The sequence below is a fragment of the Sinocyclocheilus grahami genome, unplaced genomic scaffold (genome assembly GCF_001515645.1).
Source record: "Sinocyclocheilus grahami isolate Dianchi unplaced genomic scaffold, SAMN03320097.WGS_v1.1 scaffold43.1, whole genome shotgun sequence".
NCBI classification, from domain to species: Eukaryota; Metazoa; Chordata; class Actinopteri; order Cypriniformes; family Cyprinidae; genus Sinocyclocheilus; species Sinocyclocheilus grahami.
The window spans coordinates 1,885,345-1,903,836 of record NW_015505222.1 but is presented as its reverse complement, the minus strand read 5'-3'; the positions used below and the strand labels follow the sequence as shown (position 1 = coordinate 1,903,836).

Here is an 18,492-nt window from a genome sequence, read left to right as displayed (position 1 = left end):
GAGAGGGGCGGGGCCGAGAGCCGTGGGAACGGAGCGAGGCCGGTGGAGTAATTGCGAATGCGCGACACCTGCGCCACTCACCGGTCTCGAGTCTCACGGAGGAGCTCCGGGAGGATACAAAGGAGGAGTGATGACAGGGAAAGACGAGAGAGGACCAGGCCTGGATTTTATTTTGTGTTTTGGTTTTGTTTGTGCGCGGCAGTCGTCTGCGAGGGGCTGTCGCGCTATTTTGTGTTTATTTTATTATTAAAGTTTCTTTGAGTGTTCGCCGGTTCCCGCCTCCTTCTTCCCGACTTATGAACTTTGTTACACCAGGATCTTCACTTGGACAACTTTAAAGGCGATGATGTATAAATCTCAATTTCAAAAAATTGACCCTTATGACTGGTTTTGTGGTCACATTTGACCTTATGACCTCTCACCTGTGGGTCTTCCTGTGCCATGAACCCAAGCAGCAGCCGTAGCCCCACCTGAGACAGCTGAAGCCACTGCATGCCAGAGGCGTACCACACCATCAGCCCGTCCATCAGAGTCACCGTCTCCTCCAGAACCTTCTCAGTCCACAGAGCGGGATTCACCAGCCCCTCAGCCTGCAGGAAGTCCTGCACCATGTGCAGAAGACGCACCGCGTTCTCAGTGTGCTGCGGCAGCGTGGCCGTCGTCGCCTCTCGGTTTCCCGTTACGGCCAATTCCAACATCCTCTCCATCAGGCTGTGGAGAAAGACATTAGCAAATGCATGAACAACTAGCTGTTCAAATCGATTCTGATGGCTCAAATTTCAGCAAGCAAAAATATTAAAGGGGTCATATGATCCGATTTCAAGTTTTCCATTCTCTTTGGAGTGTTACAAGCTGTTCGTGAATAGATAAGATCCCTAAAGTTGCAAAGACTAAAGTCTCAAACCCAAAGAGATATTCTTTATCAAAGTTAAGACTGGTCCACGCCCTCCTAAAACGCCTTGTTTAAACACGCCCCCACATGTCTACATCACTGTGTGGAAAGATTTGCATAACACCGCCCAAATGTTCACGCAAAGAATGAAGGCGTAACTTTTATTCTTGCTGTTGTATTGTTGCCGCCGCTGCCATGTCGTGGAGACACGGTGTGTTTCATTGTGAACGCGAAACTACTTTGTTTGGTCTTCCAAAAGAGGACACGACTAGAAATCAGTGGTTAAGCTGTATTTACAACACTGTTCCAGAACACTTCAATCCAAATATTCAGATATGTGCAGCGCATTTAACGGAGGACTGTTTCCTGATCCTGGTAGAGTAGACTACAATGCCGGCTGTTCTGACTCACAGACTGGAAGTACGTTTTTATATTTAAAGAATTTGCCACTGACGATTCAAACGTGAGTTTTGAGCAGCGTAGAGTAGCACTTGTTGTTTGTCATTTCTCCGATCACAAATGCAGACATGGTTTTATGTTTACGCGGCGCGATGCAACGCAACGCGTAAAAAGACAGTATAAGTCATTATAATCCGTAATTATGTCCCCACTGGATGCAACAAATGCCTCGTTTATAATGGGTTTTATTGGTTTTGTCTCGTCGTGCTGGGACACAGCGTCACAGTATGGTAGGGGTGTAACATTTCCGTCACATGCTTGATGTATTCAGCCAATCACAACGCACTGGATAGCTGGCCAATCAGAGCACACCTCGCTTTTCAGCCAATGAGCTTTGTAAAAATCAACGCGTTTCAGAAAGGTGGGGTATAGAGAAACAATAATGTACAGTATGTGGAAAATAATAACCTTAAACCGCATAAATACATTTCATTACACCAAATACACAAAATAATGTTCTTTTTTAGCAACGTCATATGACCCCTTTAAGCTGAAAATTAACTTCCGTTTAATTAGTGCTTTTATGATGCTGCATTTTGACTGTGAAAAATGTATTCCAGCAGTTCCAAAGAAAGCACACGTGAGATGCAGTCTGACCTGAGTTTGATGTGGTCGACGGGCAGCAGCAGCTCATTGGCAGTGCCCAGTTTGGTGAGAGCGGAGAACACCTGACCCCTCTCCAGCCAGGCGATGTCATCTGACCCCTCCACCCCTCTCCACATGACACACAACACCATCTCCAACACCAGACGCGCCAACTCCTCCTCCGCACGCTGGGCGGCAAGACAGAGGCTTAAATCAATCACTTCAAAAATACTGACTGCACATAAATAGATATTGGCTCTGGATAATAATAGTATTTTTGAGGAAACTAAATACTATTATAAATATATTACTAATATTTTTGAGGAAACTAAATACTATTATAAATATATTAGTAATATATAAACTATAACATATACAAATTATTATATTCAAAACAATGGTATTCTGGTGGAAACTAAATACTATATTATACCTACTTGCATGGGACATAATTATAAATATATTAGTAAAATATAAACTATAATATATAAAGTATTATACTATATTAAGTATTAAACTATATATATATAAAGTATTATATTCAATGCTATACACACTACCTTTCAACAGTTTGGGGATGGAAAGATTTTTTAATGTTTCTTTTTAAATAAGTCCGATATGCTCACCAAGGGCTGCATTGATTTGATCAAAATACAGTAAAAGCAGTATTATTGTGAAATGATTATCAATGTTGAAAGCACTTAATATTTTTGTGGAAACAGTGATAGTTTTTTTTCAGAATTCTTAGATGAATACAAAGTATTCACAGCATTTATATGAAACAAATATTTTGTAACATTATAAATGTCTTTACTGTCACTTTTGATCAATTTAATGCTAAATATAAATATATTCATTTTAAAGAGTAGTGTAATTATGATTGTTATTGCTTTTGTTTGCTAAAACAATAAGATATGTTTTTTTTTACCACAAAAGCTGTGATTTTTGTATAAATATATAATATATGTGCGGTCACAGATAATAAGCATTTTATAATGCCTTTAAATGTGGCTCATCTATAAATTATATTTTAGAGTCACTTAACACCTTCATTATAGTATTAATATTATCAGGTACTTGTTAAGAACATGAAAAATAAAATAATTAGTACGAGGAAGTGATAAATGTGACCCTGGGCCACAAAAACCAGTCATAAGGGTCAATTTTTTTAAATTGAGATTTAGACACCATCTCAAAGCTGAATAAATAAGCTTTCCATGGATGTATGGTTTGTTATGATAGTACAATATTTGGTCGAGATACAACTATTTGAAAATCTGGAATCTGAGGGTGCAAAAAAACCTAAATATTGAGAAAATCGCCTTTAAAGTTGTCCAAATGAAGTTCTTAGTTGATATGTTTATGGTAGGAAATTTACAAAATATCTTCATGGAACATGATCTTTCCTTAATGTCCTAATGATTTTTAGCATAAAAAAATAAAATCAATAATTTTGACCCATACAATGTATTTTTGGCTATTGCTACAAATATACCCGTGCTACTTATGACTGGTTCTGTGCTCCAGGGTCATAAATGTCACTGCCTGTTCCACTGAAACACACATCAGATCTTTATGGCTATTGCTACAAATATACCCGTGCTACTTATGACTGGTTCTGTGCTCCAGGGTCACAAATGTCACTGCCTGTTCCACTGAAACACACATCAGATCTTTGGTCTCACCTCACTGTTAAAAGACTCTCCCAGGGACACATTGTCACTAAACAGGAAGCTGTCATCATTCAGAGAGGAAGCTCCAGGAAAGGGCTTCGCATTCTCCAGAGGAGACGGTGTGCTCGGCATGCTGCCAGGAGTCTGACTGCCGCTGTCCCCGTGATCGAACAGATGCAGCTGGGACAGGTCCAAACTCAAGACCCCAGCTTTCCTGCCCCAGGCTTTGGGTGTGGGCGCGTCCCCTGGTGTTTCGGAGAGGGACATCAGCTCTCCGTTGTCCAGGCTGTCTATGGACCTGCTGTCTGAGGCGCTGTCTCGCTCCTCAAGCCTCCCCACACCGTCTCCCAGAGGCCTGCGCTCCAGAGGAGGCTCCAGGCGGTTTCCTCCGCTGCTGCGGCTCAGCTCGAAACTCCCCAGACTGGCCACATCACCACGGCCCGAACCAGAACCTCCGTCGCTCCCGGTGCTCCGGACAAACAAACTCATTAGAGTGCCCTGCCAACACGTCTGCCTGGAGATCTGCAGCGCTGCATCCTGCTGAGACTGCAGCAGCGCATACAGCTGCAGGAAATAAGAGAAGCATATATAGGCTGAAAACATGACAGGACATCATTTTATTTCATTTAGTGCACAGTTAAGTTTTTTGTGCAAACACTATTTTATATTAGTTAAAGGGAAAGTTCACCCAAAATTGAAAATGATGTCCCATGTATGTAAGATATTTTTAAAAATTATTTACATTTTGGTCTTTTCTTCACACAAAGCAACACTTTTTATGCTCCACAGAAAAAACAATGCATGTTGCATGTTTTGAGTGACACTTTTCCTTTCTGAGCTATCCCTTAAAACACGTTTAACCAAGTTTTTAGTTTTTGTTAGCACTAATAACTGTTGTGTATTAATGTGATAAATGCACTCACCCTCTTGCATACAGTCAGGCGAATGCTGGGCCCGGCTTTATGGGTCAGCAGAACCACAGCCATCAGATCTTTATAGTTTATAACAGTATCTAGAGGACAAAAAGATTAAAAAAGGAGGGTTTATTATGGAAAAACATTTGACTTCACAAATTCAGTGTGGCCTCATCAACGAATGGTGTTTTAATATAAGGGATATGCTTAATTAAAGCTAAACCATTTTTGTAACCTGAAATAAAATAAAATATAAAAAACGTACAATATAAATATTATACTAATGTAATATAAAAAACATATTTATTTAGATTTAGATTCATTTAAATTTCCAAGGCCACATTTTTTTCTTGATGTACTAAAATACCTGAAACAGAAATAAAATTAATGAAAACTACATAGACTACTATATAGAAATAAAAACCAATTCAAAATATTAATAAAAACTGTATTTCATAAAAACTAGTATCTTAATGATACTGAAATTACACTCAGATTACATAGAGAGAGCAAGAGAGAAATAATAGCAATGATTACAATTTTATATATATATATATATATATATATATATGTGTGTGTGTGTGACCCTGGACCACAAAGCCATTCATAAGGGTCCATTTTTTCTGAATAAATAAGCTTTCCATTGATGTATGGTTTGTTAGGATAGCACAATATTTGGCAGAGATACAACTATTTGAAAATCTGGAATCTGAGGGTGCAAAAAAAATCAAAATACTGAGAAAATCATCTTTAAAGTTGTCCAAATGAAGTTCTTAGCAATGCATATTACTAATCAAAAATTAAGTTTTTATATATTTACGGTAGGAAATTTACAAAATATCTTCATGGAACATGATCTTTACTTAATATCCTAATTATTTTTGGCACAAAAGAAAAATCAATCATTTTGACCCATACAATGTTTTTTTTGGCTATTGCTACAAATATACCCCAGCGACTTAAGACTGCTTTTGTGCTCCAGGCTCAAATATATATATTTTATATACATTTTCAGCTGATATTCGACATTATGCATTTGCTTTGAAACTATGTAAACTATTTTGATATTTTTCCCACCATTTTGATTTCCACCAAAATCCTTATAAATATATCATTATTAAATAGTCCAGCCAAAGATGAAAATTCTCACTCAAACCTCAGTTGGTAAGCAAACAGTTTCGGCTCCCCTTGACTTCCATTGTATGGACAAAAATAAATAAAATGGGAAAAATGGGTCAGCGGGAATGAGAAATTGTTTGTTTACCAACATACTTCAAAAAGAAATCTTATTTTATGTTCCCCAGAAGAAAGCAACTCATACGGGTTTGAATAAATTATATGAATTTTCATATTTGGAGGGACTATGCCTTTAACAGCGTACTGTATGTGCTGGGTCGGGTGGCTTTTCATCAGACTCACCAGTAGACAGCACTTGGTGAAGGAGGCACTTGATGAGGGTGGAGGTGAGGTGCAGGTCTGAGAACAGCAGACTGAGGCCAGAGTATCCCACATCCCTCAAGCGCAACCTCTGTTTGCTCTTCTCATACACACGGTCACACTTCAGCATCCGCTCAAACAGCTGCAGAAACACACAACCACATACACACTCATAGCACATGCATTTGACAAAGATTCGACATTTCATTTTAATTTAACACAGTCATTATCAAATATTTTATAATGCATTAAGGCATCACATAAAGCAAATGTATACTTAATGAGCATTCTAATATGAATATATATCAAAATATAGTTATTGTGACTTTTCAAATTATTAGAGTGAATAATAAGTAAATATTAAGCTCATTACGCAACTACAATTTTACATTTACTGTTGCAGTGCAGTTGCTAAGGTGTCCAAACAGCTGATAAAAACATCACAATATTTGTTTTAGACTGTCTTGGCTTGTGCATATTTCTCTCCTGATTCAGATTGAAGTTAAAAACAACTTGATGTATTATTTCTTACAAAAATGCAGCTTTTCACTTCACAAGATATTAACTGATGGACTGGAGTCATGTGGATTACTTGTGGATTATTGTGATGTTTTTATCAGCTGTTTGGACTCTCATTCTGACGGCACCCATTCACTGCAGAGGACCCACTGGTGAGCAAGTTCTCCAAATCTGTTCCCATGACGAAACAAACTCATCTACATCTTGAATGGCCTGAGAGTGAAAACATTTTCAGCAAATTCTCATTTTTATGCAAACGATTCCTTAAAGCTGTCGCTTTTTCAGATCTCTAACTGACGGAAGTTGCTTTAGAGAAGCTGCTCAGAGTAGGAAGCGCACCTTGAAGACGAGCTCTCGGAGGCGGTCGGAGTGTTTGTTGTTGAGCAGCAGAGCGTAGCAGGAGTCGGCTGCTCCCGGTTCAAACAGCAGCAGGAAGAGCTGGTCCCGCGCCGTGCTGGTCTGCAGAAGAGTCAACAGCAGCTCCAGGATCCCACACAGCTGCAACAGCACAGACACTGATTTCTATTCCATGTTTAGTTCATGTTTATTGCTAATAAGTGATAAGAGCAGGAGAAACCGGAAGAGACAGAGATTAAATGAATTGGCAGGGCAGTAAATCCGGTTTGCGGTTAAGCACATTGAGGTTTAGGAATAATTAAAATGGAGAAAGACAGAGGACGTTTGCTCTACTGATTAGAAATGGCAAATCAATAACAATAAAGGAGAGTGCTTCTTTCCTAGACACACACACACACACACTCAGACATTACCTTATCACCATATAGAATGTGCAAAATAGCACGTTTTCCACAAAAAAAAAAACTAGACTGACTCTGAACAACTAGTCGGTGTTAAGGAAGCCTTGTGCAATCAGGCTGACAGCATATTTCTGTTTAAACATTTTTGAAATGTGATTTAAATGCAGAATTATGAACATGAACATTAAAGCTAAAATAATGCTCAAGAAAAACAAAAAATTGATAAACCAACTAGTGCAAATATTGAAAAACAATTTAAAAATTCCCTGAAATGTAAACTTAAATGAATGAATACCTTGCTAACTTTGTAAATAGTTGTAAATAATGAACAATGCACTGCGGTGGTGATGATAAAGTACACTCTTTTTAGTATTAAATAAACCAGTACGGCCAGAAAGGGACAGTAATCTTTCGTATAATGTTACAAAATATTTATATTTCTAACACATGCTATTTTTTTACTTTCTTCTAATCAAACAAACCTTAAAAATGTGGCAAACCTTCATGGTTTCCAAAAAAAAAAAAATGAAGCAGCACTGTTTTCAACATTGATAATAATCAGAAATGTTTCTTGAGCAGCAAATCAGCATATTAAGATGATTTCTGAAGAATCATGTGACACTGAAGACTGCAGTAATGATGCTGAAAATTCACGCCAGTAAATTACGAGAAACTGCACCTTCCTTTTCTCACCTGTTCCTCATCTCCAATGGCAGCGATGTATCCCAGAATGCTCTGGATCTCCTCTTGGGTGGTTCCCTTGCTGATGTAATACTTCAGAAGGCCACAGAGAGAAGCTCTGATTGTCTTGATGTCGTCCTCACTCAAATCTGCATCTTTACTTCCAGAACTAGAAAGGAAAGAGAGAACAGATTTGATAGAGACTGACTTGATGGAGAGAGAAAGAGGTAGAACAGCTGTGAGGTGATAAAGGGATTGTGGGAGATGTAGTCTTACCCATAATAAAGGCGAACTGTGTCCAGCAGGAACTGCACTCCACATTTCTTCCTGAACTGCTTCCTGCTGTCTTTGATGACGGTGGACATGTACTGGATGTGACCTTCACCGTAAAAAAATACATTAAGACCAGTGCAAAAGTATAAGAGCCACAAAAAAACTGGGAGAGTGAACAGAGCAAAAGGCTCTGGAAGGATTTTCCCCATTCATTTTCTTCATAGGGATTTCAGAGTTTGGAAATCCATCTTCCAGATTATGGGTAGTCCAGAGATTTACACGTTTAATTTTTTTTTTTTAAATTTGAAATCACAATAACTTGATGCTTCTACAGAAGAATATATATGTATTTTCTTAAAATAAAATAAAAAATATATATAATATAATATAATATAATATAATATAATAGAGCTAATGGTTATGGAGGACTAGGAGTGACACTTAAAAATCAAATAATTTATTTTACATATTTTATAATAATGTAATTTAGTTATCAATTATGAGTAATCAATTTAACAATTCAAACATTAAAATTAAAAAAGATAAATAAAATGATTGCATGGACAAATAGACTTTTACTTAATTCATTTTTTAAAATGTAGTTAAATAAAATAATGAAACTATACATTAAAGAAATAATTGACATTTTAAAAAGACATGTACACATAAATACTGCATAAAACACTTTACTCAATGTGTTTTAAAACGTAATTAATAAAACCATAAAGTAAATTAATAAATCATTTTTATGAGCACATTTTTAAATGCATTTAAAACATGCTTTTTTATTCATTTGTCAATCGAGTTAGAAAAAAAATCGTTTTTGCTATGTAGAAAATGAATGGGATTTTTACTTCCAGAACCCTCTATAATCATGCTCTCTATAAACAGAAACGTTCAACAACAAAAAAAGCAAGAAAAGAAAATCAGTTTGTGTAACAAAAGCATGCATGAACAAAACAGTTTGCTTCTTTAAACACACATAAATGCAGCATGAATAAATCCCACACACACATGCAGACTGACCGATGCGCAGTGGGAAATCTCCTTGGTTCCAGATGCTGAAGTTGAAGAGCAGGTGTGTGTGGAGCTGCTGCAGGAGCTGCAAGTTCTTCTCATACGTCATCTGCTCAGTCAACAGCTGAACCGCCACCAGCACGCTCACGTCCACCAGGAACGCTGGCAGCTGCGCACACACACACACACACACACACACACACAGAGACAGCGAATGAAGACATTCACAGTGAAGGACTGAGGAACCAAAGGAAAGAGAACTATGGGTACCTTCTGCAGCAGAGCTCCTAACGTGGCCACAGCGTGGGAGTGCAGAAGGGTTTCCTGGTTTATAGGATGCCTCTGCAGGAAATGCTTGATCACCAGCAAGAACGTTGCCACGAGATTCTTCTCCAGTCTGGCCTCTGATTAATAAACGTTCACAAACATCATATTGCAACATTATTAAGACGTATTAATCAAAAATACAGGAAAGAGGCAGGCAGCGACATCTTTAAGATGCAAAAGATCAGTCACACAACAAGCAAACAACATGGTTATTGTAGTATTATTTATATATTATTTATTCATATTTTTAATTAGCTATTACTTTTAATATTAATTTGAGTAATTTTATGTGCTTTTGTCTTTTTTTACTATTTACATATTTACTATGTTTCTACTTCAATTATATTTATTTCAGTTTGACTAACGTTAGTACTTTATAGTAATAATAATAATAACAAACCTTTTTTCATTTAAATTTCAGCTTTATTTCTATTCATGCAAACAATTTTGACAGTCATAAATTGAATCATAAATACAGAAAAGGAGCAGGCGATGAGACCCTTGAGATGCAAAAGATCTTTTACTTTTTATTTTAATTTTAGTCATTTTGTTATGTGCTTTTGTCATTTTTACAATTTTTATATCTCGGTTTCACTTTATTTTAGATTTATTTCAGATTTAGTAACTAAACTTTTTTTAGTAATTACATTTAAATTCAATAAAAAAATGTATTGTGATTAATTAGAAATTGAAGTTTTTCATGTAATATTTATATTTTATTTTAGCATTATTTCTATAAAAAAAAAACGTTTGTAATAGTTTGAGTTACTTATAAAGAGCGTGTGCTCACCTGACGCTCTGTTTGAGGGCAGTATGACCCAGTCTCCATCAGCGGGTGTGGCTGAGTCAGGGGTGATGAACTCTGACCCCGAGGGGTCCACGTGATGCAACTCAGGGGTTAACAAAGTCAACTGTTCCAAGACTGGGAGCAACACAGGAAGCCCTCCAACACAGTTGATCATGTCCTACAAATGATGAGAGAGAGCTTGTCAGCAGATGTTTAAGGAGAAGAAGAATAAGAAAAAACACACTTGGGACAGATTACAACAGTCAGAGCAGAAATGGATGAAAAGCAAAGTTCAACGGAGGGGAAACGGCATACATACTTTGATATCCCAGTTGACCACTTTATTTCCTGTCAGGCGACCGTGCAGCATATTAGGGGACAAATCCAGACAAATTGGCTTCCTACATGCCTGTACATGCAAAAGGACAGTGATTAGTCATGTACATGTTAAAGAAGTTATTTCGCAAATTTGTGATGTTACAGAGCAAATACATAAATGAGTGTTTATTTTTAATTTCGGCCACTTGTGTGTCTCAGTAGTTGATTTTTATTCAAACTAACAGACATCAACTTTTTAGCATGCCCTAATCATTTACATACAATACCATTTAAAAGTTCGGGGTCGGTAAAATGTTTTAATGTTTTTGAAAGAAGTCTCTTCTGCTCACCAAGGCTACATTTATTTGATCAAAAATACAGTAAAAACTGAAAATATTGTGAAATATTATTACTTAAAAATAATTATTTTCTGTTTGAATATATTTTTTAAATGTAATTTATTTCTGTGATCAAAGCTGGATTTTCAGCATCATTCCTCCAGTCTTCAGTGTCACATGATCTTCAGAAATCATTCTAATATGCCGATTTGCTGCTCAAGAAACATTTCTGATTATTATCAATGTTCAAAACAGTTGTGCTGCTTTTTTTAACGATCCTTAGATGAATGGAAAGTTTAAAAGAACAGCATTGATTTGAAACAAAACATTTAATGCATCTTTGCTGAATAAGTATGAATTACTGACATCAAACTTTTAAATGGTATTATATGCTACTTTTTAATAGCCTTATGCATAGAATTGTTTTACCCTTGTACCAGACCCAGAATTTCAATCTTCAAACATGAAAATCCAACATAAACATCTGAATTATTCCATGTAGAACTATAAACACGACAAAATAATCTGAAATAGTCACAAACTATTTAATATTAATTGTAAAATATTATTCATATGTTGATTTATCACTCAGTTGTGGTTTCCAAAATGTTTTTTTTTCCCCACAAGTAATTAACTAAGACAAGATGTCAAAAGAAGGTCGAGAAAGACATTTTTTATATATATATATATATATATACATATACATATACAGTATATCCATTAAGGTAAATATATTATTATTGTGCATCATTTTAATTAGCTCAGCCCTAATTTACATTGACCTATAAAGTCAACTCACCTTTGGAGAATAGTGTAGCAGAAGTTTGGGCGCCAGGTCTCCGAGTTCAGCCTCTTGACTTTTAAAGGGAGAAATACAGTTTGGTCCTGCGCTACAGAGGGCTTTGACGTGACTGGCTTGGAGGGGCTCGTGGAAGACCATGACACTTCCCAGCTGCCCTTGCAGTGAGGTGGGACTGCCCCACTCGCTGTCCTGAGTCCCGGCGGAAATCAGTTTGGTGACAGACTCAGGTTTGGTCCCTAGCAGGCCGCCCCAGCCCGGGAGGATAGCGCCAAATGACGAGCGTCCGGAGGGATTGCCTCCGGAAAACGGAGGATCGGGGATCTGAGAGGGAGGAGGCGTCGTGGTGCGGTGACCCGCTGAACCGATACAGCATGACGTGAAGGCCTGAGAGAGCGATACACACAATAAAAGACTTGACCGGACTGACACAGGGAGATTTGGGTGGGTTTTCAAATACAAAAAAAGTATATAAAGGGTTGTTTCTCTCACCTCAGTCATGGTTGGGTATTTTAAAGGTGCTGATAGTTTCTGCTGTCCATCCACAAAGATATAGACCAGACTCTGGCCAAACGGCCTCTTCCCCGGCACGTGAACGACACCAATACTGTGCTAAAGGTCAAACACAAACCGGACATCAATTCATCCGTGTTATATAAATACAAGTACAAGTACGAACTCTTCTTTGGCCATGTGACTCACCCAGAGCGAATCGCAGAAGCAGTAGTCAGGCAGCATGACAGTGACGTATTCTTTCTTAGTGCACACGGCAACCACAAGCACTCCGGCTGAACTGATAAAGGCCTCGAACCCGGTGCCGCCCGGGGTGAAAAAACTACACAAAAACACACAAAACAATAAACCAGTCCTCATAGCTATCATAGTAAAAATAAATTATATACTACAATTACAAGGGACACACACACTGGAGACTGCAAATTTTAAACAGATTTTTTCACATTTTAAATTGACGTAACAAAAATTGTTAAAAAAAATAAATAACTAAAAGCATAAAACACAACATCAAGAAGCTAGAAAATCAATAAATAAAAAACAGCAAGATGTAATGCAACAGCTAAATACACAATGTGCCGAATACGCAAACAGACGAATAAATAAAAAATAGGGCACACAAAACACACAAACTTGTCCTTTTAAAAATGCACCCCTATTCTTTATATCATACAATATATTATACAATATTTACAAAATATTTGCAATGATTGTATTGTATACATTTTTTCTAAAAATGTACTAAAAATAGTTAAAAATTAATAAAAGAAAGAAAAATAACTAAAAAACAAACATATCTTGGTGCTAAAATACTACCATTCAAAAGTTTGGGTACAGTAAATTGATACTTTTATTCAGAAAGGCTACACTACATTACAACTGATCAACAGTGATGGTAAAGACACAATATTTCTATTTTAAATTAATAAATAGAATATTTTTAAACTTTCTATTCATTAAATATTGTATTTGTGTGTATTATGGTTTTCACAAACAAACTAAAGTTTTCAAAAACTGTTTTCAATACTGATAATAATAATGTTTCTTGAGCAGCAAATCAGCATATTAAGATGATTTCTGAAGGATCATGTGACACTGAAGACTGGAGTAATGATGCTGAAAATTCAGCTTTGCATCACAGGAATAAATTACATTTTACAATATATTCAAATAGAACGCAGGTATTTCAAACTGTAATAATATTTCATAATATTACTGTTTTTACTGTATTTCAAATAAAAACATATGAATAAATATAGCCTTGGTGAGCACAAGACACTATAAACAAACATTATAAAAAAAACTTGCGGTGGTGTATATAATGAACGGAATAAATACTGAAAAAATGGAATTAAAGTCTGAAAAACTTTTTTTCCTTCTTCCTTTCCCACCAAAAATCACCATCACACCAATCTCTTTGATTTCCATTCTCACCTATACAGCTGCTTCCTCTTCTCTCCTTTACTGGGCGGGCCCAGCTGATCTTGGTCCAATGACAGCCAAGCAACGAAGCTGAAGGCGGAGCCTGGCCAACGGAGGATGGTCGGCACGGCAATGCCAGCCATGGGCGGCGACAGATCAAAGTACTGCATGGCGCTCTCCAGGCCCTGTTTGCGCACCATCCCCAGGAGCGCCCGCAGCACCGGACCCACATACGGGTGAGCGCGGCCCGGCTCGTCCTGACGCAGGAGTCTCAGCAGATTCTGGAGCTCAGAGGAACTCAGCGACTGGCTGCCTAAAGACCCCAACAGGCCCACCAGACTCTCGGCACAGGCCCGGTGCAGCCGCTCGTGTCTCTCCAGAGCCGACAGCACTCTGGCAGTCATGCAGGAGTTGACGCAGGTGGCTCGCGTGCACCGGTTCAGACAGCAGATGCGCCGGAGCCAGTCGGCAGTGAAGATCTGCAGCTCGGCAGAGTCCAGCTCTGGAAGCCACTGGATCAGGAGCAGGAGAGGCTCCACGTTGCTGATGCCCAAGAGACCCACGGACGAATGCTCACCCTCAACAGCCTGCAGGAAGACAGCGATGAAAAGAGAGAAAGTGAGACGGCTCCGTTCCAAATGTAGTGAGCTGCCCACTTAGGGAGAATTTAACGGTAGGTCAGATCACTCAAGACAGATGTAAATAGCAAGTGTAAGCATCCTGACTGTCTTCTTTATAGCTGAATCAAACAACAGTTATTGAATTCAACTGAATCAACACTGAACTGATTTGCGATGAGTAATGACACTTTTTAGAGCACTTTTTTTCTCACAAATGCGAGTTTACATCTCAGAATTGCGTCATATAAATTCACAATTCTGACTTTTTTTTTTTTTTTGAATTGTGAGATGTAATCTCACGATTGCGAGTTGGTAAAGTCAGAATTGCGAGATATTAAAGTCAGAATTGAAGGATATGTGCAGGACTTTTTGAGTTTATATCTCACCATTCTGACTTTATAACTCGCAGTTGAGAGTTCATATCACGCAATTCTGAGAAAAAAGTCAGAATTGTGAGATTAAAAAGTCACAATTACCTTTTTTATTTTTTTGTTCAGTGGCGGAAATGGGCTTCCATACATATTTGATGAACTTTGCATCATGTGATTCTGTTATTTTACTGTTTTGTTTTTAACTTTGAAGCTGCTTTGAAACAATCTGTATTGTATAAAGTGATATAGATAAAAAGGGGCGTTGACTTGATGAGAAAAAAATAGGGGGAAGATAACATCATGTGACTGACTCACAGGAAGTGCTCATCTCACCATGTTCATGAGTTCCTTCAGCAGGTGTCTGGACGGTTGACCCAGTGACACCAACACCTCATACAGGTGAGTGTAGCCAATCCGCTCCTTAAACACTTCCTACAAGGGAACGAGGCTATTTTAGTTACTATAAATAGTTCAATGACTAGTTCAAGAGCTCTATCCCTAGTCATCATGTACTAAAAGAATTAGCATTAAAACATGCATTGGCTATATGATTTTTCCAAGTTGTAAATAAAGCAAAAATAATTGGAGTATGTTTTACAAGAAAATTCAATTTCAGTCTTTAATATTTAATCATATTTAATATTTTAATATTGAATGATTTTTGACAAAAAAATTATCAGAACAATTGTTTTCAACATTGATAATAAGAAGAAATATTTCTTGAGCAGCAAATTAGAATGATTTCTAAAGGATCATGTGACGCTGAAGACTGTGTAGTAATGATGCTGAAAATTCAGCTTTGCATCATAGAAATAAATTACATTTTAAGATATATTAAAATAGGAAACTTTATATTTGACAGTATTATTGTTTTTATTGTATTTTAATCAAATTAATTCAGCCTTGGCTAGCAGAACAGACTAAAACTTTAAAAAATGTAGTAAACTTTTGAATGATAATGTACAGTACATATTTCTTCCTATTATAAAACTTCACTTTAGGCCCATTCCAGATAGGAATCCTGTACACAAAGGATGGATCACTTGATTATAACAAACCTTTGCAGCAGGCGACTTGTGCATCACTGTCGTGAGAGTTTTGATCGTTGCCATGGCAAGAGAGTCGAGCCTCCCTTGGAACACCTGATTGGAGGAAAACACAGTCAATCAAGAGATCCAGCCAATGGCTGAAGACTCAGTACAGCATGAGGCCTGTTCTATTCCTGCCCTATCTGTTCACTTTGCCATGCAAATGATGAGTGAAAAGCCATGACGAATGGCAAAAATGCTACAACAGAACCATGCTTACATGAACAGGCAGGAATAGAATCAGACACTGTGGGCAATTCAAAAATGTTGATTATCTTTGTGAAACTGTTTGAGTTCTGAGTCTCTGCTATACACAATATCAGACCATCGGTGCTCAGATCTGAAACTAAAAACTCCAACACCAACACCAACACCAACCAATACACCTGAATACACACACAGACAACATAATCCCTCCACAACCCAAAAAATCTGTCCAGCCACGCGGTGTCATGATACTCCTGATTGGCAGATTGCAAAAAATCACATGACATTCAATCTGCCATTGCAATTGGCTAGTTCATTGGGTATAAGAATACGACAAAGACTGGCTGGAGAGTGACGCAGCAAATAAACAGAATAAGACATGAAATCAAGGAGGTACTTCTACACAGCATAAAGCACACAGCTACAGGCTGCTGAAGTCACAGAATTCCAACCCTGTTACCAAAACACCAGAGGACAGGCGAAGGGGGAACGGGAGGAAAACAAGCAAAGCAAAATATATCAAATGAGATGATCATTGAAAGCATGAGTGAGTACATAAACTAAAGACCACTCCATTACAAGCTTCTACATTCACAGCACTTTACATGAAGAAATGGACTGATAATTGTTCTGCTTCTGCAACGAGGAAGCATTGAATGGCTCATGAAACAGGGCTGGTCACTTATGGTGTCAGTTTATTTGGATATGACACTCTGTGCTGTGTAAATGCATGCAAGTACGAGTGGGTAATATAAGCAAAAATTTACCATTTTAAATATTACATTTATTATATATTGTTAAATATCGTGGTCAATGAGTCAATATAAATGTTATGGAAAATTGACCTAAAACCCACTGAAAAAAAAAAGTTCATTTAAATGTGAAACTAGTGATAGGCCAATATTTTAGCCAATATTAGACTATAATGAGAATATCAGTATATGTCAATATCCATATTCAGTTGGTTGATTAACAAACAGAAAACATTTTAAGAAACATTTAATATACTCTATTTTTAAGTAAATCTTGTAATATTACGTGCAATTTCAAAAATTAAAATTAAGTTTACATTTCAGCAAATTCATGTACATTATTTTCCATTATTATATTGAATTTTTTGTTTTATTATTTGTTATATTAGTGCTCTATAATATATTCATTATTATCTAAATTTAGAGTGTAAATGGAGTGTTCATTATATATTATTGTGTGTATGCATATTATAAACTTTAACACTTACAGTGGTGTGAAAAAGTGTTGGCCCCCTTCCTGATTGCTTATTTTTTTGCATGTTTGTCACACTTTAATGTTTCAGATCATCAAACAAATTTTAATATTAGTAAAAGATAACACAAGTGAACACAACATGCAGTTTTTAAATGAAGGTTTTTATTATTAAGGGAAAACAAAATCCAAAACTACATGGCACTGTGTGAAGAAGTGTTTGCCCCCTAAATCTAATAACTGGTTGGGCCACCCTTAGCAGCAACAACTGCAATCAATCGTTTGCGATAACTTGCAATGAGTCTGTTACAGCGCTGTGGAGGAATTTTGGTCAACTCATCTATGCAGAATTGTTGTAATTCAGACACATTGGAGGGTTTTCGAGCATGGAGCGTCTTTTTAAGGTCATGCCACAGCATCTCAATAGGATTCAGGTCAGGACTTTGACTAGGCCACTCTTATCTTTGACTAATATTTAAATTTATTTGATGATCTGAAACATTAAAGTGTGACAAACATGCAAAAAAAATAAGAAATCAGGAAGGGGGCCAACAATTTTTTACACCACTGTATTTCATATATATATATGAAACAGTACTTTTCATATACATGTAATTTTCTTTTATTAAATTGGATTGTTAATAATATAATTTACACATTATACAACATTACATTTTTTATTATTTATATCAATAAATATTATTATTACTTATAATAATAAATATTATTTAAAATTTAAAATGTATGTATTATTTCTATTATATATTTTATATATATTTGTCTCATTATTATTATTATATTTACATTATATTGGCTCACTGTAGATATTGTTATCAGTTAATTATTAAAAAAATTAAATTTCATCTGCTTGTATCAACCGGTATATCACCCACCCCTCTTAAGTTTGGTTCTTATGTGACTCATAGTGACCCTGCTCAGGTGAGAGAGAGAGAGAGAGAGAGAGAGAGACTGAGAGAGCGAGAGAGCGAGAGAGAGAGAGAGAGAGAGAGAGAGGACTGTGATCTTGTCCTGGAGTGGTCATGTGGGCGGCAGGGGGCGTGGTGAGCGGGAGCGACAGGCACAGGTGGGCGGTACCTGAATCTCACTCTCTCCTGTCAGTAACCTGTTGGTTAAATCTTTCTGGTCCTTGTCTGCGGCTGTGCACCTAGCGTTAACCAGCTGCCGGACGGAGCCGACCGCAGCAAGCACAGACGGGCAGATGAGAGGAAAGTGCAAAGGGTTAAGGTTAAAAGGTAGGAGGTCAAAGGTC

General features: G+C 37.2%; 1 protein-coding gene across 2 annotated transcripts in view; it reads right to left on the bottom strand.

The window, feature by feature from the left end:
* Nucleotides 1-18,492, bottom strand: part of nbeal1 (neurobeachin-like 1) — a 69,009-nt gene that overhangs the window by 22,374 nt on the left and 28,143 nt on the right. For both annotated transcript variants that reach the window (XM_016268125.1, XM_016268126.1), the window contains 18 exons: nucleotides 15,762-15,845; nucleotides 15,037-15,135; nucleotides 13,725-14,299; nucleotides 12,480-12,612; nucleotides 12,270-12,389; nucleotides 11,778-12,164; nucleotides 10,642-10,731; nucleotides 10,326-10,500; nucleotides 9,479-9,612; nucleotides 9,218-9,377; nucleotides 8,195-8,297; nucleotides 7,931-8,087; nucleotides 6,819-6,977; nucleotides 5,943-6,102; nucleotides 4,533-4,621; nucleotides 3,622-4,173; nucleotides 1,949-2,124; nucleotides 423-711 (listed from right to left, as the gene is read on the bottom strand). In XM_016268125.1, coding sequence (XP_016123611.1) covers nucleotides 423-711; nucleotides 1,949-2,124; nucleotides 3,622-4,173; nucleotides 4,533-4,621; nucleotides 5,943-6,102; nucleotides 6,819-6,977; nucleotides 7,931-8,087; nucleotides 8,195-8,297; nucleotides 9,218-9,377; nucleotides 9,479-9,612; nucleotides 10,326-10,500; nucleotides 10,642-10,731; nucleotides 11,778-12,164; nucleotides 12,270-12,389; nucleotides 12,480-12,612; nucleotides 13,725-14,299; nucleotides 15,037-15,135; nucleotides 15,762-15,845 — 3,642 coding nt within the window. The remainder of the gene's footprint in view (nucleotides 1-422; nucleotides 712-1,948; nucleotides 2,125-3,621; nucleotides 4,174-4,532; nucleotides 4,622-5,942; nucleotides 6,103-6,818; nucleotides 6,978-7,930; nucleotides 8,088-8,194; nucleotides 8,298-9,217; nucleotides 9,378-9,478; nucleotides 9,613-10,325; nucleotides 10,501-10,641; nucleotides 10,732-11,777; nucleotides 12,165-12,269; nucleotides 12,390-12,479; nucleotides 12,613-13,724; nucleotides 14,300-15,036; nucleotides 15,136-15,761; nucleotides 15,846-18,492) is intronic.